Source organism: Vidua chalybeata, chromosome 2 (genome assembly GCF_026979565.1).
Source record: "Vidua chalybeata isolate OUT-0048 chromosome 2, bVidCha1 merged haplotype, whole genome shotgun sequence".
Taxonomy (NCBI): domain Eukaryota; kingdom Metazoa; phylum Chordata; class Aves; order Passeriformes; family Viduidae; genus Vidua; species Vidua chalybeata.
The window spans coordinates 64,622,022-64,638,210 of NC_071531.1; the positions used below are offsets into that span (position 1 = coordinate 64,622,022).

At 39.8% G+C, this 16,189-nt stretch overlaps 1 protein-coding gene across 2 annotated transcripts in view; it reads right to left on the reverse strand.

Moving 5' to 3' along the window:
- LTN1 (listerin E3 ubiquitin protein ligase 1) overlaps positions 1-16,189 on the reverse strand; it is a 38,829-nt gene that overhangs the window by 11,085 nt on the left and 11,555 nt on the right. For both annotated transcript variants that reach the window (XM_053936041.1, XM_053936040.1), the window contains exons 12-19: positions 15,104-15,296; positions 12,509-12,748; positions 11,367-11,520; positions 10,964-11,114; positions 10,069-10,270; positions 1,843-2,002; positions 1,570-1,674; positions 1,174-1,316 (exon numbers count right to left, since the gene is read on the reverse strand). In XM_053936041.1, coding sequence (XP_053792016.1) covers positions 1,174-1,316; positions 1,570-1,674; positions 1,843-2,002; positions 10,069-10,270; positions 10,964-11,114; positions 11,367-11,520; positions 12,509-12,748; positions 15,104-15,296 — 1,348 coding nt within the window. The remainder of the gene's footprint in view (positions 1-1,173; positions 1,317-1,569; positions 1,675-1,842; positions 2,003-10,068; positions 10,271-10,963; positions 11,115-11,366; positions 11,521-12,508; positions 12,749-15,103; positions 15,297-16,189) is intronic.

The following is a 16,189-nucleotide window of genomic DNA, read 5'->3' on the forward strand; positions in this document are numbered from 1 at the left end:
TACAACCTACATCCCACTTAATATGAATTTGGACATATATGTTCTGCTCAGGAATCCCTAGAAAATTGGGAAGTAGTAGAAGGGAAGAACCAGTTACAAATAAAAGGCCTCCCCAACAGAGGAGGAGTGAGGATTCATTTTCTTCTGTTCAAAGTTTCATGGACACATTTGTTTGACTCACTGGTTCACTTAGTAAGCTAGAAAGCCTCAACTAAGTTGAAAGAGTAGGAACTACCACAGTGGAGATCTTTAAGATTCCTCTCAATTTCTGCGTGGCACTACCACTAACAATTTTCACATTTGAAGAACATCCATTTGAAGAACTCATATGAAATCCTGAGAACACTGACAAGGGACAGATGTCCACAGTTTAAAGTAACCAAAGATAAGGTTTTTTTTCAATTTAAGTAAGCACAGTTCCGTTACAAAATAAAAACCATATATTTCAGTTTTCATATAGACTGATCAATAAGAGTGTGCGCAAGTACACACAAAAGCAGTAAGGGACAAAACCAGAAAGGACCTTCCTCTTAAATAACATCTAATTCATACAGATAGAAGGACTGTATGTGAGCATTTCCAAATAATTTTCTTGAAAAGCAGCTAGTTTGTGAAAACTTAGACCCAAACAGAGTGGCTATAGACCCAAATGAAGTGGCTATATTCAAAGCAATATCATAATACATCTTAACCACCTCTTAGGTAATTTTCCACAGCTGCACACATTTAATGTAGTGCAGTTTTCAGGTGGAGGAGCTACTCAGAAATTATATGTAAACTGTGAAAGAGTTCTTGGCAAAGTATCTAAAGACAATCATGACCAGTTGAAAATAGTAGTATTTTTGTATGCTGTGTAAAGCCTAAATGGTTCAGTGAAAACTTTGATATTTACAGACATGCTTATAAAAGATAGATAAAACTAGAAGTACAGCAACATCAGGATGCTTTTAACAATATCAGCCTAATATTTTCATTCTAATTTTGTATCTGTACTTTCTGAATGAGGCAGAAAATTACTATGCCAAACAGTCTAGAAGAAACAGGCAAACTGAGAAAGCATTTCTTTCTAGGAAAAGCGACTATAGTAAATATGTTTTATCTAAAAGCAAACTTTTATTACAAAATAATGTTCTTGAGTTCTAATGAACTAGACTGAGGTAAGAACATACTCACCATCAGTGCTGGAAAGCTCTGTCTGTGTACATGTCATAAGTTTGGCCACACAATGGAAGACAAGTTCCCTCTTTTCTTCCTCAATTAAGAAAGACGATAAACACTGAAGTGTATGCAATCTGCCCTCTGTTAATGGAAGGAACCTATTCATACAAGCAAAACACCAAGAATGAAAGGAAACAAAAACTGAAATAGGAAACAAAGTATCAGTTCATAATGAGGTAATATCCTCTGACATAACAATCCCACATGCTAAACTAAGTCTGACTTTCACATGCCATGTACAAGTATAATTTCATTTTCAGCCTTCAGTTGTGAATGGTCAGAATCAGGATCATTTCACACTATCAACATTCACCACAAACTACAAGTTTATAGGCAGCAATATTAAGATACCCTTCTGTTGTCCTGAAAAGTTCTTTCCTCTCCCAGGATACAGTGTTCTCAGCACAGATCACTTTGGCCATGGTTAAGGACCAGAGTCTTCCATGCTCCTCTGATCTTCAAAGAAGAAGAAATACCCTGGTTAATATATACAGATGCTCAGGGTTCACCACAAAAGCATTTGGATGCATTCTGAATCAACACACAGATGGAAATAAAGTGGCACTCTATGCAATACAAACTGTGAAAATAGAGCTAAGAGTTCTTTCACTTGTTCTCACATACCTGTCAAATATAGTTTGCTGCAGACTAGCTGTACTATTCAGAGTACTGAACTCCTCATACGTTATGTGCATCTCTTCTAACATATGAAGATATTCCAGAAGCAGGGAAGGAGGATTCTCCAACTCTTCAATCCATTGTAATGAATACAACAGTTCTGCAACTAATTAAATAACAGCTGTTGTTTATAAATGACTGCTGACTTGCATAAGCAAGAAGTTTCAGGTCAAGCTTTTGTTGTTTTTTTTTTTTTTTTAATATATTTTTAATGCATTAAAGATATTATTTTTACATGCAATCTCAGGTGCTTCAGAGCATGAACTGGATATTTGCCATTGTACCATAACATACAAGAGAAAAAAGGCTACAGTAATCTATCCTAGATAGTCAAGAAATTTTAAAGTAAATTAAGCATGGCATGACTCTTCTCTGTTCTTCTCCTTTTCTTTAATATATATTTCTTGCAGACAAGGCAATCAATACCTAAGTCCAGGAGAAAATTGTAATAAAAAGGTCTTTGTTCATTAAAACGAACATTGAAAGAAAATAAGAATTTAAACTGAATAGAGAATTTCAGACTGTGAGAAGAGAAAGAGGGAAAAAAAAAAAAAAAGGGGGGGTGGTTTGATAAACAACAAGTATTCTGCTTAAGAATTGTGCAAATGCAGCTAGCACAGAAGACTGTGTAACTAACTATATACAAGCTAACTTTTAGGCCAAGGACAACCGGCAAAGAAGATAAGGAGCCTTCATCCCTATGACCACCAAGGGCAGAGAGAAAAAGGACCCCCTAGCAACCAATTGCACCGGCGCAGAGTACATCGAGAGAAAATACGTCAACTGAAAAAAAAAGGGGGGACTATAAAAACAAAAAGGTCAAAGAGGGAAGGCGCGCCGTGGCAGAGTGGAGACTCCCCGGCCGCCCAGCGCTGTTTTTTTTGCTTAATACCGCTTGCTTAATAAATTCTTGTTAATTGATTTATCTATAATTAGCCTCCCCAATTGAATTTGTCCATAACAAATTTGGTGCCGTGACTCGGATAAGGGCAAACGGGCAGGAATTCCTAATCAGGGAGGCGCCCCGCTGCTTTTTCAGCGGCCCTGGTGCAGGCTTTTCCTTCTCGGGCCCTTACCGATGAACCTAAATTCGGTATTAAGCAAAAGGGATACCGGTAACCCCGTAATCTTTGTGCACGAAGCCCGGGCGAAGACGCAGGACAGCGTGAGTATAAAAGTGGGATCCGCTCGGTTGGGGTTGGGATCCCAGGACATAACGTGTGAGACGTCCTTTTAGGACGAGGCAAGTGTGGACCTCTAAGTAGTGCGGTTTCCAGACCCCGAGAGGGGCTGGGCCACGAACAGGGGGCCGCGAGTGTGTGTGTGTGTGAAGGTGTCCTGGAAGATGGGACAGAGGAAAAGCAAGCCCTCTGATTCCATGGGGACGGGGACCCCGGTAAAGTTTCCCCAGATACCACCTGACAGTCTGTTAGGTTTAATAATAAAATCTTGGGATGAATACCCTTCAAGAAAAGGGAAGGATAGGGCAAAAATGATACATTATTGTATGGAAGTATGGGGAGGGAAACAAATCCGTGGTGATAATTTATTTTGGCCAGTGTTTGGAAGCTTCGAGGACTGGATTTGCCAGGCATTAAACATTTATGTAAATTCTAAAGAACCTTTTGATATGGAAGAGAGCAAGTACGCTGCTCTCTGGATAGTGGGGGAAACAAGAGCAAAACTTTTTGCCTTAAGCACCCAGGGAGAAAAAGAAAAAAAGAAAAATAAAAAGCCTGAGGAGGTTCCAACTGCACCCCCTCTACCATACATACCTCCCCCTCCTCCACCTCCACCAGCACCACCAGTAGTCTACCCCAATTTAGATCAAGGGGGGGATTTTGAAAACCAGGAAGTAGAAATCCTGGAACCGGTCCCTGAGGAAAATCGTCGTGTTACTCGTAGCCTAACAAGGGGGAAAAGCGAGAGGGAAAGGCAAGCTCTATATCCATTAAGGGAAGTAGCTTTGGGAATGATCCCTAATCCTAATGCTGGTCAGCAGGGACAACCAGCCCAAATTCCGGGAATAGGTTATGTGGAGGTACCTCTTAATTCAGGAGATGTGAGGGAGTTCAAGAAAGAAATGGGACATCTATTGGAAGACCCCCTTGGAGTTGCAGAGCGGGTGGATCAGTTTCTGGGGCCCAACGTGTATACGTGGGACGAAATGCAGTCAATACTGGGGATTTTATTCACATCTGAGGAGCGAGGGATGATCAGGACAGCTGGTATGAGAATTTGGGATACAGACCATCAGGCAGGACCCCAAGCAGATACTAAATGGCCTTTACAGCGTCCTAATTGGGATAAGCAAGATCCCCTGCATAGGACACATATGGCAGACTTAAGAACAATTCTTATCCAGGGGATCAGAGAATCAGTCCCTAAGGGGCAGAATGTGAATAAAGCTTTTTGTGAGAGTCAAAAGAAAGATGAGGACCCCACGGAATGGTTAGGACGGCTCCGGAGATCTTTTCAGCTGTACTCCGGAGTAAATCCTGACACTCCGGAAGGACAGATGTTGTTAAAGACCCAGTTCGTGGCCAGAGCCTGGCCTGATATTAGGAGAAAATTGGAAAAGATTGAGGATTGGCACGGTAGAGGCCTGGATGAATTGTTGCGGGAAGCTCAGAAAGTGTATGTACGGAAAGGAGGAAGGACATAGGAAACAAGCAAGAGTGATGATGGCTGTGGTACGTGAAGGGCAGAGGGGAACGCTTAGTCAGTTCCAGGGAAGTAAGCCGAAGGGTCAGAAGGTAGAAGAAGGGAGAAGAGAAAAGGAGAGTGGACAAGGAAGCTGCTTTTATTGTGGTAAGAGAGGGCATTTTCGGCGGGAATGCAGAGAAAGGTTGGCAGATGAAAAGCAATTCAAGGAAGATTGAGGGGGTCAGGGGCTCTATTTGCTGGGGACCCAGGAAAAAAACAGAGCCCCTGGTAAAACTAAAAATTGGTCCCCAGCAGCAAGAATATGAGTTTCTTGTGGACTCAGGAGCTGAGAGATCAACGGTTCAAACCCTTCCCTCAGTGTGTAAATTATCAAGAGAAACAATACAGGTAGTTGGGGCAAAAGGGGAAGCCTTTAAAGTGCCTGTAATCAAAGACGTGATTTTTGAAACCAGCTCCAAAATAGGTATAGGATCACTGTTGTTAGTTCCAGAGGCTGACTATAACTTACTGGGACGAGATTTGATGATTGAATTAGGAATTAGAATCGACATAAATGACAAGAAGCTAAATATTAAATTATGTCCTCTTCGGGTAGAGGACGAACAGAAAATTAACCCTGAAGTGTGGTATACCCCAGAAAAAGCAGGCCGATTGGACATAAAACCTTTTGAGATAATATTAAGAAATCCTGAAGTCCCAGTTAGAGTTAAGCAGTACCCAATTCCAAATGAAGGAAGGAAAGGGGTCAAACCTGAAATTGAAAGATTAAAAGCACAAGGGTTATTAGAACCCTGCATGTCTCCTTTTAATACTCCTATCCTTCCTGTTAAAAAACCCAATGGGAAATACCGTTTGGTACATGACTTACGAGAAATTAACAAAAGGACTGTAGAAAGATTCCCTGTAGTAACTAACCCTCATACTTTATTAAGTCAATTAGGCCCCGAAAATCAGTGGTATAGTGTTATAGATTTAAAGGATGCATTTTGGGCATGTCCCCTTAAAGAAAGTTGTAGGGACTATTTTGCCTTTGAATGGGAAGACCCAGACACCCACAGGAAACAACAACTCCGTTGGACGGTACTCCCACAAGGGTTTACAGAGTCCCCTAATTTATTTGGCCAGGCACTGGAGCAGCTGCTTACAGATTTTCAGTTGAGAGAAGGGACTGTCCTGATTTAGTATGTAGATGACTTGTTAGTAGCTGGGAAAGAAGAGGAAATTGTCAGGGAAGAGAGTATAAGATTACTCAATTTTCTAAGCTTGAAAGGACTCAAAAGTGTCAAAATCCAAATTACAATTTGTGGAAAAAGAGGTGAAATATCTCGGACATAGACTGAGTCAAGGAACGAAGAAACTAGACCCAGAAAGGGTTAAGGGAATCTTAGCTATGCCAGGGCCAAGGACAAAGCGGGAGGTTAGACAGCTGTTAGGATTGTTTGGGTACTGTAGACAATGGATAGAGGGATTTAGCAGGAAAGTAAAATTCCTATATGAGAAACTAACAAAAGAAGGCTTGCTTAAGTGGACTCGGGAAGGTGAGGAAAAACTACAGGACCTCAAGGCAGAATTAGTAAATGCACCGGTTCTCAGTCTTCCTGATTTAAAAAGGCCCTTTTATAATATAAAACCAGGTGATAAGGTGTTAATAAAAACCTGGAAAGAAACCTCACTAATCCCAAACTGGGAAGGCCCCTATGTTGTTTTACTTACTACAGAAACTGCAGTCAGAACCGCCGAGAAGGGATGGACACATGCAAGCCGAATAAAGGGACCGATTACTGCTGCTGCTGCCGAAGACCCCTGGAGAATAACCAGCCAACCCGGAGATCTTAAGGTCACATTTAAACGGACTTAATGGACTCAGTAAAAATTGTACAAACCAGCTGGTATAGTGAGATATTGGATTATGGATATCCTATAACTGATGATTTTAGAGTCTAATCACAAATAAGGATTGTGATTGTTACCCTTTTGTATGCTATATTTGTAAAATCTGCCAGGAACGGTGGTGGGTCCATAGTTATAGAGGTACCCCTCCTAGGGGTATTTGTAAAGGGTGTTATCAATTAGAAAGAGAACTGACAAAGTCAGTCCTAAAGATTGGAGAAGAGAACGGGACCCTACCAAGGGAATCCCAAGAGTGGTGGGAGGTGTTTACTAAGGGGGCTAGGCCTGAAAATTGTTGTTACCACTCTAATGAACCAATTCCCCTAATTGTTCAAATTATAAAAGGGAATTGCTGGAAGACTTTACCTGGAATTCAGTGTAATTCACCGCAAGTGAAGGATAAGAATTGGGAATCATTCAAAAAGAGGCAGCAAAAACAGAGTAAGGGTCCTCCTGAAGAATATCCTTGCTGCCGAGAAGATGGTACACCTCGCGGCTCGAAGCAACCGGGTCGGCGAGCGAGGCAGAGGGATAAGAAGCAGTGGAGGAAAAAGCCCTCAAACTGGGACAATTCAAAGGTATTTCAAGAACTGCCTCAAGGGTACTGATCTCCCAAGGGTAAAGGTGAGCCCGGCAATAACATGTCAAACCAAACAGTGGGAAGGGGGAAATAATGATAATCAAGTTCTGGGGCGGTTTGGACTCCACCCTTGCTGGCAAATTCTGTACATATTAGTTATATGTTGTACCTGGCCTGTACAAGGGGACTATGCACACCAGCCATTTAATTGGACTCTGACCAAAATAGACCAAGGGAAAGTTGTTAAGCAAAATGCCACCACTGTAGCTCCTACTTTTTTAGTTACTAATGAGGACTTGGTGAACTCTGTGTGGGGATGGAGTAAACCTGACTTCCATGCTATCTATTGGTGTCCTAGCTCCAATCCTGGGAGGGGATATTGTAATTACCCTGGTGAATATCTGTGTGGATATTGGGGCTGTGAAACCATAGCAACTGCCTGGGCTGTCACCCATCCAGATAAATTTTTACAGGTCTCATGGTATCCTAAAGGATGCAAAGTTCCATGGTATGGCACTCAAGGAGAAATTCTGTATAGGGGGAATTGTAGGTCCTTGAAAATACAGGTGCTCAACCCCCTGGACCCAGGATGGCTGGTAGGAAAAACTTGGGGAGTAAAGTGTTGGGAACCGGGTAAGGATCGTGGAGGGTACATTCAAATAAAAAAGGAAATCCTACCACATGATCCTCTACCCATAGGCCCTAACTCTGTAATTGCTGAGGAGAAGTTAACCGAGACAGCTATAGGGACCAGTGACACCACAATGCCCGGAAACGAGACCCTCATACTCCCGACCCCGGATCCCCAGCAAAGTACCCTTTGGAAACTTATGCAGGCAGCGTACCAAGTCCTCAATGTAACACGACCTAACATTACTGAACAATGCTGGCTGTGCTTTGATATTAAACCTCCTTTCTATGAGGCAGTAGGGCTCAATGAGAAACCCAAGCGAGTTAATGGGAGCAATCCGCCACAATGTAACTGGAAAGACCCCCAAACCCAAGGGATAACGTTAGCAGCAGTAACTGGAAAGGGACGATGCATAGGGAGAGTCCCGTGGCAAAAGAAACATTTGTGTAAAACAGTCAGTAAAGCACAGCATAAGGGTAACCCGGCAAAATGGTTGATTCCAGCCAAAAATACTAAATGGATATGCTCCAGAGGGGGGCTTACACCCTGTATTGCTCTTGACCTATTCAATGAAGTCTCTGAGTTTTGCATACAAGTGGTAATAGTCCCTAAAATCATTTATCATCCTGAGGAATATGTGTTTAATGCTCAAGTCACTTCTGAACATTACTTATCAAAAAGGGAACCCTTCACCGCCTTGACAGTGGCTACCCTAATGATTGTAGGTGGAACAGGTGTTGGCACCGGGGTGGCATCATTAGTAAAACAGAATCAAGAATTTAATTCCTTGAGGATTGCTGTAGATGAAGACTTAGCCCGCATTGAACAGTCGATCTCAGCCCTTGAAAAGTCTGTAAGATCCCTGTCAGAGGTAGTATTACAAAATCATAGAGGATTGGACTTAATATTCTTGCAACAGGGAGGATTATGTGCTGCCCTTAGGGAGGAATGCTGTGTGTATGCAGACCACACGGGAATTGTGAGAGATACAATGACTAAACTAAGGGAAGGCCTCGAACGGAGAAAGAGGGAGAGAGAGTCACAGCAAAGCTGGTATGAGACTTGGTTCAACAGCTCCCCTTGGCTTACCACGCTACTATCAACCCTTGCAGGTCCTGTGATATTGTTGTTACTAGGTTTAACTTTCGGACCTTGCATTTTTAATAAAATCATAGACATTGTAAAAGGAAGACTAGAAGCAGCTCATCTAATGCTTATTAGGGAGAGGTACGAAGCATTGCCCAGGGACTCAGAAGTAGATGAAACCCTGGTCTTAAGCCACCAAGAGTTAAAGCATTTTAATGAACAAATTGGTAAAGAGAAAGAGGAGGGATTGTAATAAAAAGGTCTTTGTTCATTAAAACGAACATTGAAAGAAAATAAGAATTTAAACTGAATAGAGAATTTCAGACTGTGAGAAGAGAAAGAGGGAAAAAAAAAAAAAAGGGGGGGTGGTTTGATAAACAACAAGTATTCTGCTTAAGAATTGTGCAAATGCAGCTAGCACAGAAGACTGTGTAACTAACTATATACAAGCTAACTTTTAGGCCAAGGACAACCGGCAAAGATAAGGAGCCTTCATCCCTATGACCACCAAGGGCAGAGAGAAAAAGGACCCCCTAGCAACCAATTGCACCGGCGCAGAGTACATCGAGAGAAAATACGTCAACTGAAAAAAAAAGGGGGGACTATAAAAACAAAAAGGTCAAAGGGGGAAGGCGCGCCGTGGCAGAGTGGAGACTCCCCGGCCGCCCAGCGCTGTTTTTTTTGCTTAATACCGCTTGCTTAATAAATTCTTGTTAATTGATTTATCTATAATTAGCCTCCCCAATTGAATTTGTCCATAACAAAATCAAGCAAATTTCATAAGAGCTAGCATGTGGTTCCTTCATCAGCTTAAGAAGACCCACACTACAAAATTACACTTCTCATCATGGTAAGAATTTTGGAGATAGAATTGTTAAGTTGATAATGCTGCATTTAATTTGAGCATTCTTGAAAACAAAATGAAACTAGATTCCACCTCATGGAATTAAGAAAAGTTTTTGTCTCAAACTATCTTTACATTATGGTTAAACCCTCGAGGGAGGGATACAGTTCTTGTTGCCCACTCATGCCAATGCACGGTTTGTTTTGGCAATGAACATATCTGAAGTTTTGAAAATTCATACTTCTCCCAGTTCAAAGTTCTGTTGAGACAGGATGTAAATAACCAAAAGTGGTCCCAGGAACATAAAAACTACTTTTAAAGGAGATCTCAACAACAACAACAAAAGGCAACAAAAAGTAAAAGGATAATTTCTCATACCTGTATGCCAAACTTCAATTATGTACTTCTAATTTTCAATTCACACCACAACTACTACAAAATAAAATTCCTGAAAGTTTTACCATTGTAACTTACTTATATTATCAATTTTCTTTCTTTCAGCAGCATGATTTCCATGGACTACACTATTTTTCAGTTGAAGTAGTACCATTTTACTTAATAAGGCTGAAGTACACAGATGGCCTGGAAGTTTATTTGTGCCACACAGCTTGACAGTTGATCCCAGAGGTTCACAATTCATACTAAGCCTTCCTTCCAAAAGAGGCTTGTGCATCCACTGTAATATGTGCATAAAAAGAGTATGAAAAAATACTTTGATCTGTTAAACCTTGAAAATTCAGAATTATTAAGAAACGACCATGAAACATACACATTCAGATCAAAAGCACAATGGTGAGGATGACCCACTCCAGTGTATTAAAAACCTAACTGCACAGCAGTATTTTGTAACTGTACTGCTGTTCAGGATCAAATACATTTCTTTAGAACTCTATATATTTTACAAGAAATTGTAGGGTTACTGTAGACTGGTAGCTGCACAGGAAATTTATGTCCTTCCCAACTCTGTACTATATGTATGTCATTTTGTTGATAGATAGCACACCATATTCTTCTGCAGATATTGTGTCTTTCACAAAATTAATCTTTATGAAGAATTAATTTAGAGATAAAAACATCTTCACAACATATACTCTGTCAGATAAAATTCCTGAATTGTAAAGCAAGTTACTCGTGTTGTGTGCAGAAAAGGGTAATTTCATGGATTCTGATTTTTCTCCAGTAGTACTGGATGGGTCCATAAACAGAGATTTTATCCTCTTTATGGACAAAGGCTGACAAGAACCTCTGCACAAACATATGGTACTCATAAGTGCAGTGCCATGTCATAGGAAAGAAAGCTTACCACCCTAGGGGACAGAGGCTTGAGGAAAGATTGACCACCCTGTGCAATCCACTATCATTTCCATACCTCAGAGCACAGAGACTCGTGCAATTTCCCCCACTCAACTTTGTTCGGTGTGACGTGCTCAACATAAGCTCTCACAAGATATCCAGACTGTCCATCAGCTTCCATGAGCTTCAACAATAAATCACTGACTGCAGAGATCAAAACCTGAAGACTGAGAAAGGAAGAAAACACTGCAAACAAGTTTGGCACTATTGATTAAGAGCCATCTGCATATTTTCCATTGATACAATGCTCCATACATGCTGTACCAGGGATGGTGTAAGTTCTGCTCTACCCACTGCCTCCAAGAGGCTGAAAAGTCTCTCAGTAATACAGATGTCAATTAAATGAAGGCTATTATAGCACTGATCCTGGTTTGTTTTGGAGAACGACACATTATAGAATACACGTGCATCCCAATTACCTTTTAACATCCAAAGAGGAAGACTGAACTTGGTTCTTGACCCACAGTGCAGCTTTAAGCAAAAAGGTGCTCTGTTTCTGAGTGCTCTGAAGCTGATGCACAAGTGAACTTACACCAGACATCCAAGTGTATTTTAATTTGCATACAAGTACATCTGTTGTAGGAAAAGAAAAAAGAAAACAAAAGAACAACAAATGGACAGGCAAAACTATCAAAAACAGGTAAACTCTAATTACAACCTACAGCATATAGCAACAATCACATGTCTAAAGGTCCTACAGTAGGTAAACAATTCTCTTTCCTGTGGTTACATGCAAAAACTATCAAAGGCACATACATAGCTTTCTTGTTGCAGAGCAATTTTAAATTAACTGTGACTCACAGTAAGATTTAATTTAATTGAGAATTAGAGTATGTTCTTGTTGTCTACTACCATAAGTACATATGGTCTTCAAAACCACAGATATTTCTACCAAAATATTGAACATTAACAACCTTAACAGTCATTTATAAAGCAGTGTTTTCCAAGCTAGTACTGTCCTACTTCACTTTTATGACAACACTGAAACATTGTATTTACTTGTATTAATTTCAGTAAATATATATATCAAATTAACACCTCAAATTCTGCATTCAAAGAACATAAATCAGCATCTCAGTCTGAACATGAGACATGATCCATGAGAGAGAGGCTTGGATCACAATTTGTGTGGGCAACTTGGCCAATATAAATGGTTTCAGAATAAATACATGTTATCTGTAAAGAAGCGATTGTACACATTTTTTCATAGACCCCAGATTGCAAAATGAACAAAAAAAATTCATTTGTTATATTTCATAGATTTTAAACAACTTCTGTAACAGTCCAAAAAGTGTGCAATATCACAGCCTCCAAGTTAGCTGATACTAACATTAAAAAAGCTTCAAAATCCTTGTAAACATGTTCAGGACTTGATGCTTAGTAGTAACTATGGGCACTGTAAATTAAAGCACAGGTTTTCATGTCAGTTACAGCTGCAAATGGTCAATGTATGTGAACCCAGTATTCTATCACATACTTGATTCTGTTTCACAAAAAGGAAGAACTTAGATGTAATCATCAGCTATGAAAAAGCTCAGCTGAAGTTCTTTTTCCAGATTACCTGTCAAGTGTGTTGCATCCTGCCTCTGAGCACACAGCTGGAAGACGGTAAGGAGCAAGTCTTCTGAGGATGGCATCAGCAAACAGCCTTTCACTGAGCTGAAAAAGCTTGAGGCCACATCGCAGATGAAAGATACTGATGATTCAGTATCTCCAGCTTCAGAAAGATCCTTTGCTTTAGACAGAGCTGCTTGAAGTTTATCAATAATCCTTTCAACAAAAGTTTCACCAATCAATGATTCTATTGGGCAGAGGAAAAAGACAATATGCTTTGATTGCTTGATAAACATGACCATGCAAAGATATCATATTAATATGGACCAATTTGATTTCTATTTACTAATTTTGAATGCAAAATAAAGTGCAAAGCAGTTTCAGTCTAATGGATACCTAAACTCTTATTTCACAGACACCAGCCAACATTTCACACTGCCAAGTACCTTTTCTCTAAACCAGCTAAAGCAACTTTGAAAAAGGTATTTAAGACAGAGCAAGTGCAAAGTTATCCCTCCCTTTTTATGCCCTCCTAGCTTCTGGCAACCAACTGTGAGCCCAAGATTTCACCGTACTATTGCATATAGCCACGAACATGCTTAGTTCTTTTTTCATGGGATACAAGCAAGCCAATCCCATTTATCCTCAAACTCCACATTATCCTGTGGCAAGGAGTTCCATTATTTAATTATAAACTGTATGAAGAAGTATACTTTTCTCGGCCCTCAAGACTGCTATCTAAGCATGTGTTAGAAATTCAAGTTCTTCCACTGAAAGAAACAATGATACATTTCTCACTATTTGCATTTTCCATACAAATGGTGATTTTATGGCTTTTAAGCACAACCCCATCCCTAATCACTTCCACTAGAAGCTAACAAATTCTAGTCTGTTTTCTTGCTTCTACAAGCAGAAGCCACTGCTTGTCCAACCATCCCTGTCAGATTTCTTTGTGCAGAGTCTATTATATGTTTTTCAAAAGCATATAGAATATTGCAAGTGACCAAACTTGAACAAGAATATTGCAGTGACCAAAACTACATGCAGAGTTCCAGATATTGACAACATATTCAGTATATTGACTACATGCTATAATAATTTTCATTTGTCCTCTGTTCTTTTCACAGCAGCTCCTAATAGACTGTATTCCTCTTTTACTGCTTTTTTACAACCTGTCACTTACAGGGAAACATCACAATGACTGAATTTTCAGTTTTAACAGGTCAGAGCCTATTGATACAGTTACAATTGTGTTCTTCCCATGTACACTTGTAGTATTTATTTGCTTTGGATTTCTTTTGTAATCTTTTATATCAGTTATATCAGTTAAGCATTCAATATCTGCTATGGGTCTGTGACGTTTCAGCAACAATTATCTTCCTTTCACTATTTATCCCTTTTCCCCTTTAATTCCTTTTATCGTAGGCTACTGATCCATGAAAGGCTCTCCTATTCCTTCCATGACAATTTGCCTTAAGAAACTTAGATAAGAGATCTCATTAAAAAATAATTTTGAAAGTCCACATACACTACTTTGGTTTTAATGACTAAGTCGAGAACCACCATAGCTCCTCAAAATCTCTTAGGCTTCAACCAATATGATTTAAAAACAGGTCACCCAGCACCCAGCAGAAAATGAACTCAGGAGTGCCTCCAGCTCTAGAGTCAAAAAGCAAAGTCACTGGACAATCAGCCCTAGAACGTCACACTCTCACAAGTACATTTGTTGAACTCTGTGGAGTCAGGAAACAGATTTTCCTGATGGTCCTTTACATCCGAAGTTCCAGTAACAGAAAAAACAATCTTAGGACACTTTCAGGATGCATTGTCTAAGAACATTCACAACAGTGAGCTGCCTGTGTGTATCTTTGAAACTTGGAAGCATCATGAATGTTCACAGCATCCACTGAAATATGTCACCTCAGGGATCAAAGCAAATGCTGAGTTTACATGGAAAACATCAAGAAAAATTAACCCCCCTGGAAGTCTATATAAGATACTAAAACTACAAGGAACAAATTAAATAGGATGCTATTAATAAAAAAATCAGACTACATATACAGCATAAGAGCACACACAGAGTTTTTAAAAGACACGGAAATAAATGGAAATGGCTCAAAACAATTCAAAGGTCCTGTAACAAGGCATTACTAAAACACACATAGGTCCATAACAATTCACTTGGTATTCCAGTTCTGAAGGTAAATTTCACATGGTATGGTTTAAAAATTCTTATTATTTTACAGCACATCAGCTGATAGATCAAGCTTACTTAAATTTTCCTCAAGTTTTCAAAACCTGCAAATCTTCATCTTCTCTTTAAACATGTTTAGCAATGTAGACCAAAAAAATGGCAGCTACTGCTACAAGTTCATGTTTACAAAATTAAACTGCATGTAGTAAACTGGCTTAAGTATAAACAAAGCCCAAAACTAAGAAACAAAAACCCCAACAAAAACCAACCAATCAGCAAAAAACTACCAGGAGAAAGCCTAAATGTTCTATATTAAGTATTCTGGAAGATCTCAAATTCTTTCAACCTTGTGCAAAGCCTAAGTGCAGCATTTCCACTTCATGAACTCCAAGGATTATATATGCTCACCACTTTTAACATGCTGCGACAACACCAAGCTCAGGAGGGTCCACCTTTCTGAAGAGGCTGATCCTGATGAGGCTGCTCTAGGTTTTAAGCCCAGGTGACACAGATCATCTGCCAGCATTACCAGTCTTTCTCCAAGCATATCTCCCTTCAGCCAGTCAGAGACTAAGGAAAGCTTCGTTGTGCTTGAGCATGCCTGGATCACAAGAAAAACATTCCAGTAATCTTTTGAGGGTATAGAATAATAGAATGGTTTGGGTTGGAAGGGACCATGAAGATCATCTTCCAAGTTCAATTTAAGTACCAACCCCCTAACATGGGCAGGGATACCTCCCACTAAACCAGGTTGCTCCAAGCCCCATCCAACCTGGCCTTGAACACTTCCAGGGATGGAGCAGCCACAGCTTCTCTGCATAACCTGTTATTAACTATTAACTTTTATTACTGAGCATAAGATTAGTATGTCAAACTTGCACACACAGAGTGAGAATTATATCATCTGCCACAAACAGCCTTCAGATTTTACATCTGCAACAACACTCCCCAACTTGCTTTTTGTCAGAGACAGCAACTTATGGCTGGGTCAGATCTCTACTGCAGAGTGAAACAAGTCACCTTCTGAAAATGCTTCCTTTATGTTTCTCCTCCAACTATAGAGCCCAGGAAATTCCTACACTGGAATTAGAAAAATAACTTCTGGATGACCAAGTTGGCTGAAATAAAATCTATTTAAAACATAAAAACTGTTTACAGCACCTGAATTTCTTTAAGAAGAAACAGAAGGTCACAAAAACTTTATTTTGCTGATGAGCCACTGTAAGTTACAAAATCACAAAAACTGAGTACTCCTAAAATACACAGCAATATGTGAGGGAAGATCCTGTGGTCTACGTACTGGACTGTAAGTCAAGTACTATGAGTTCTTGTCCAAAAATTCATCATACACTTCCTATTTCATCCCATGCAATCATTTAAATGTCAGTTTGTCAATATTCAGTGGGAAAAAATGGAATACTACCTTTTCCTTATAAGCACCTTGTAAGGATGATGATATAAATAATAATTTAAATTATTGGTCTAATCCCCAGC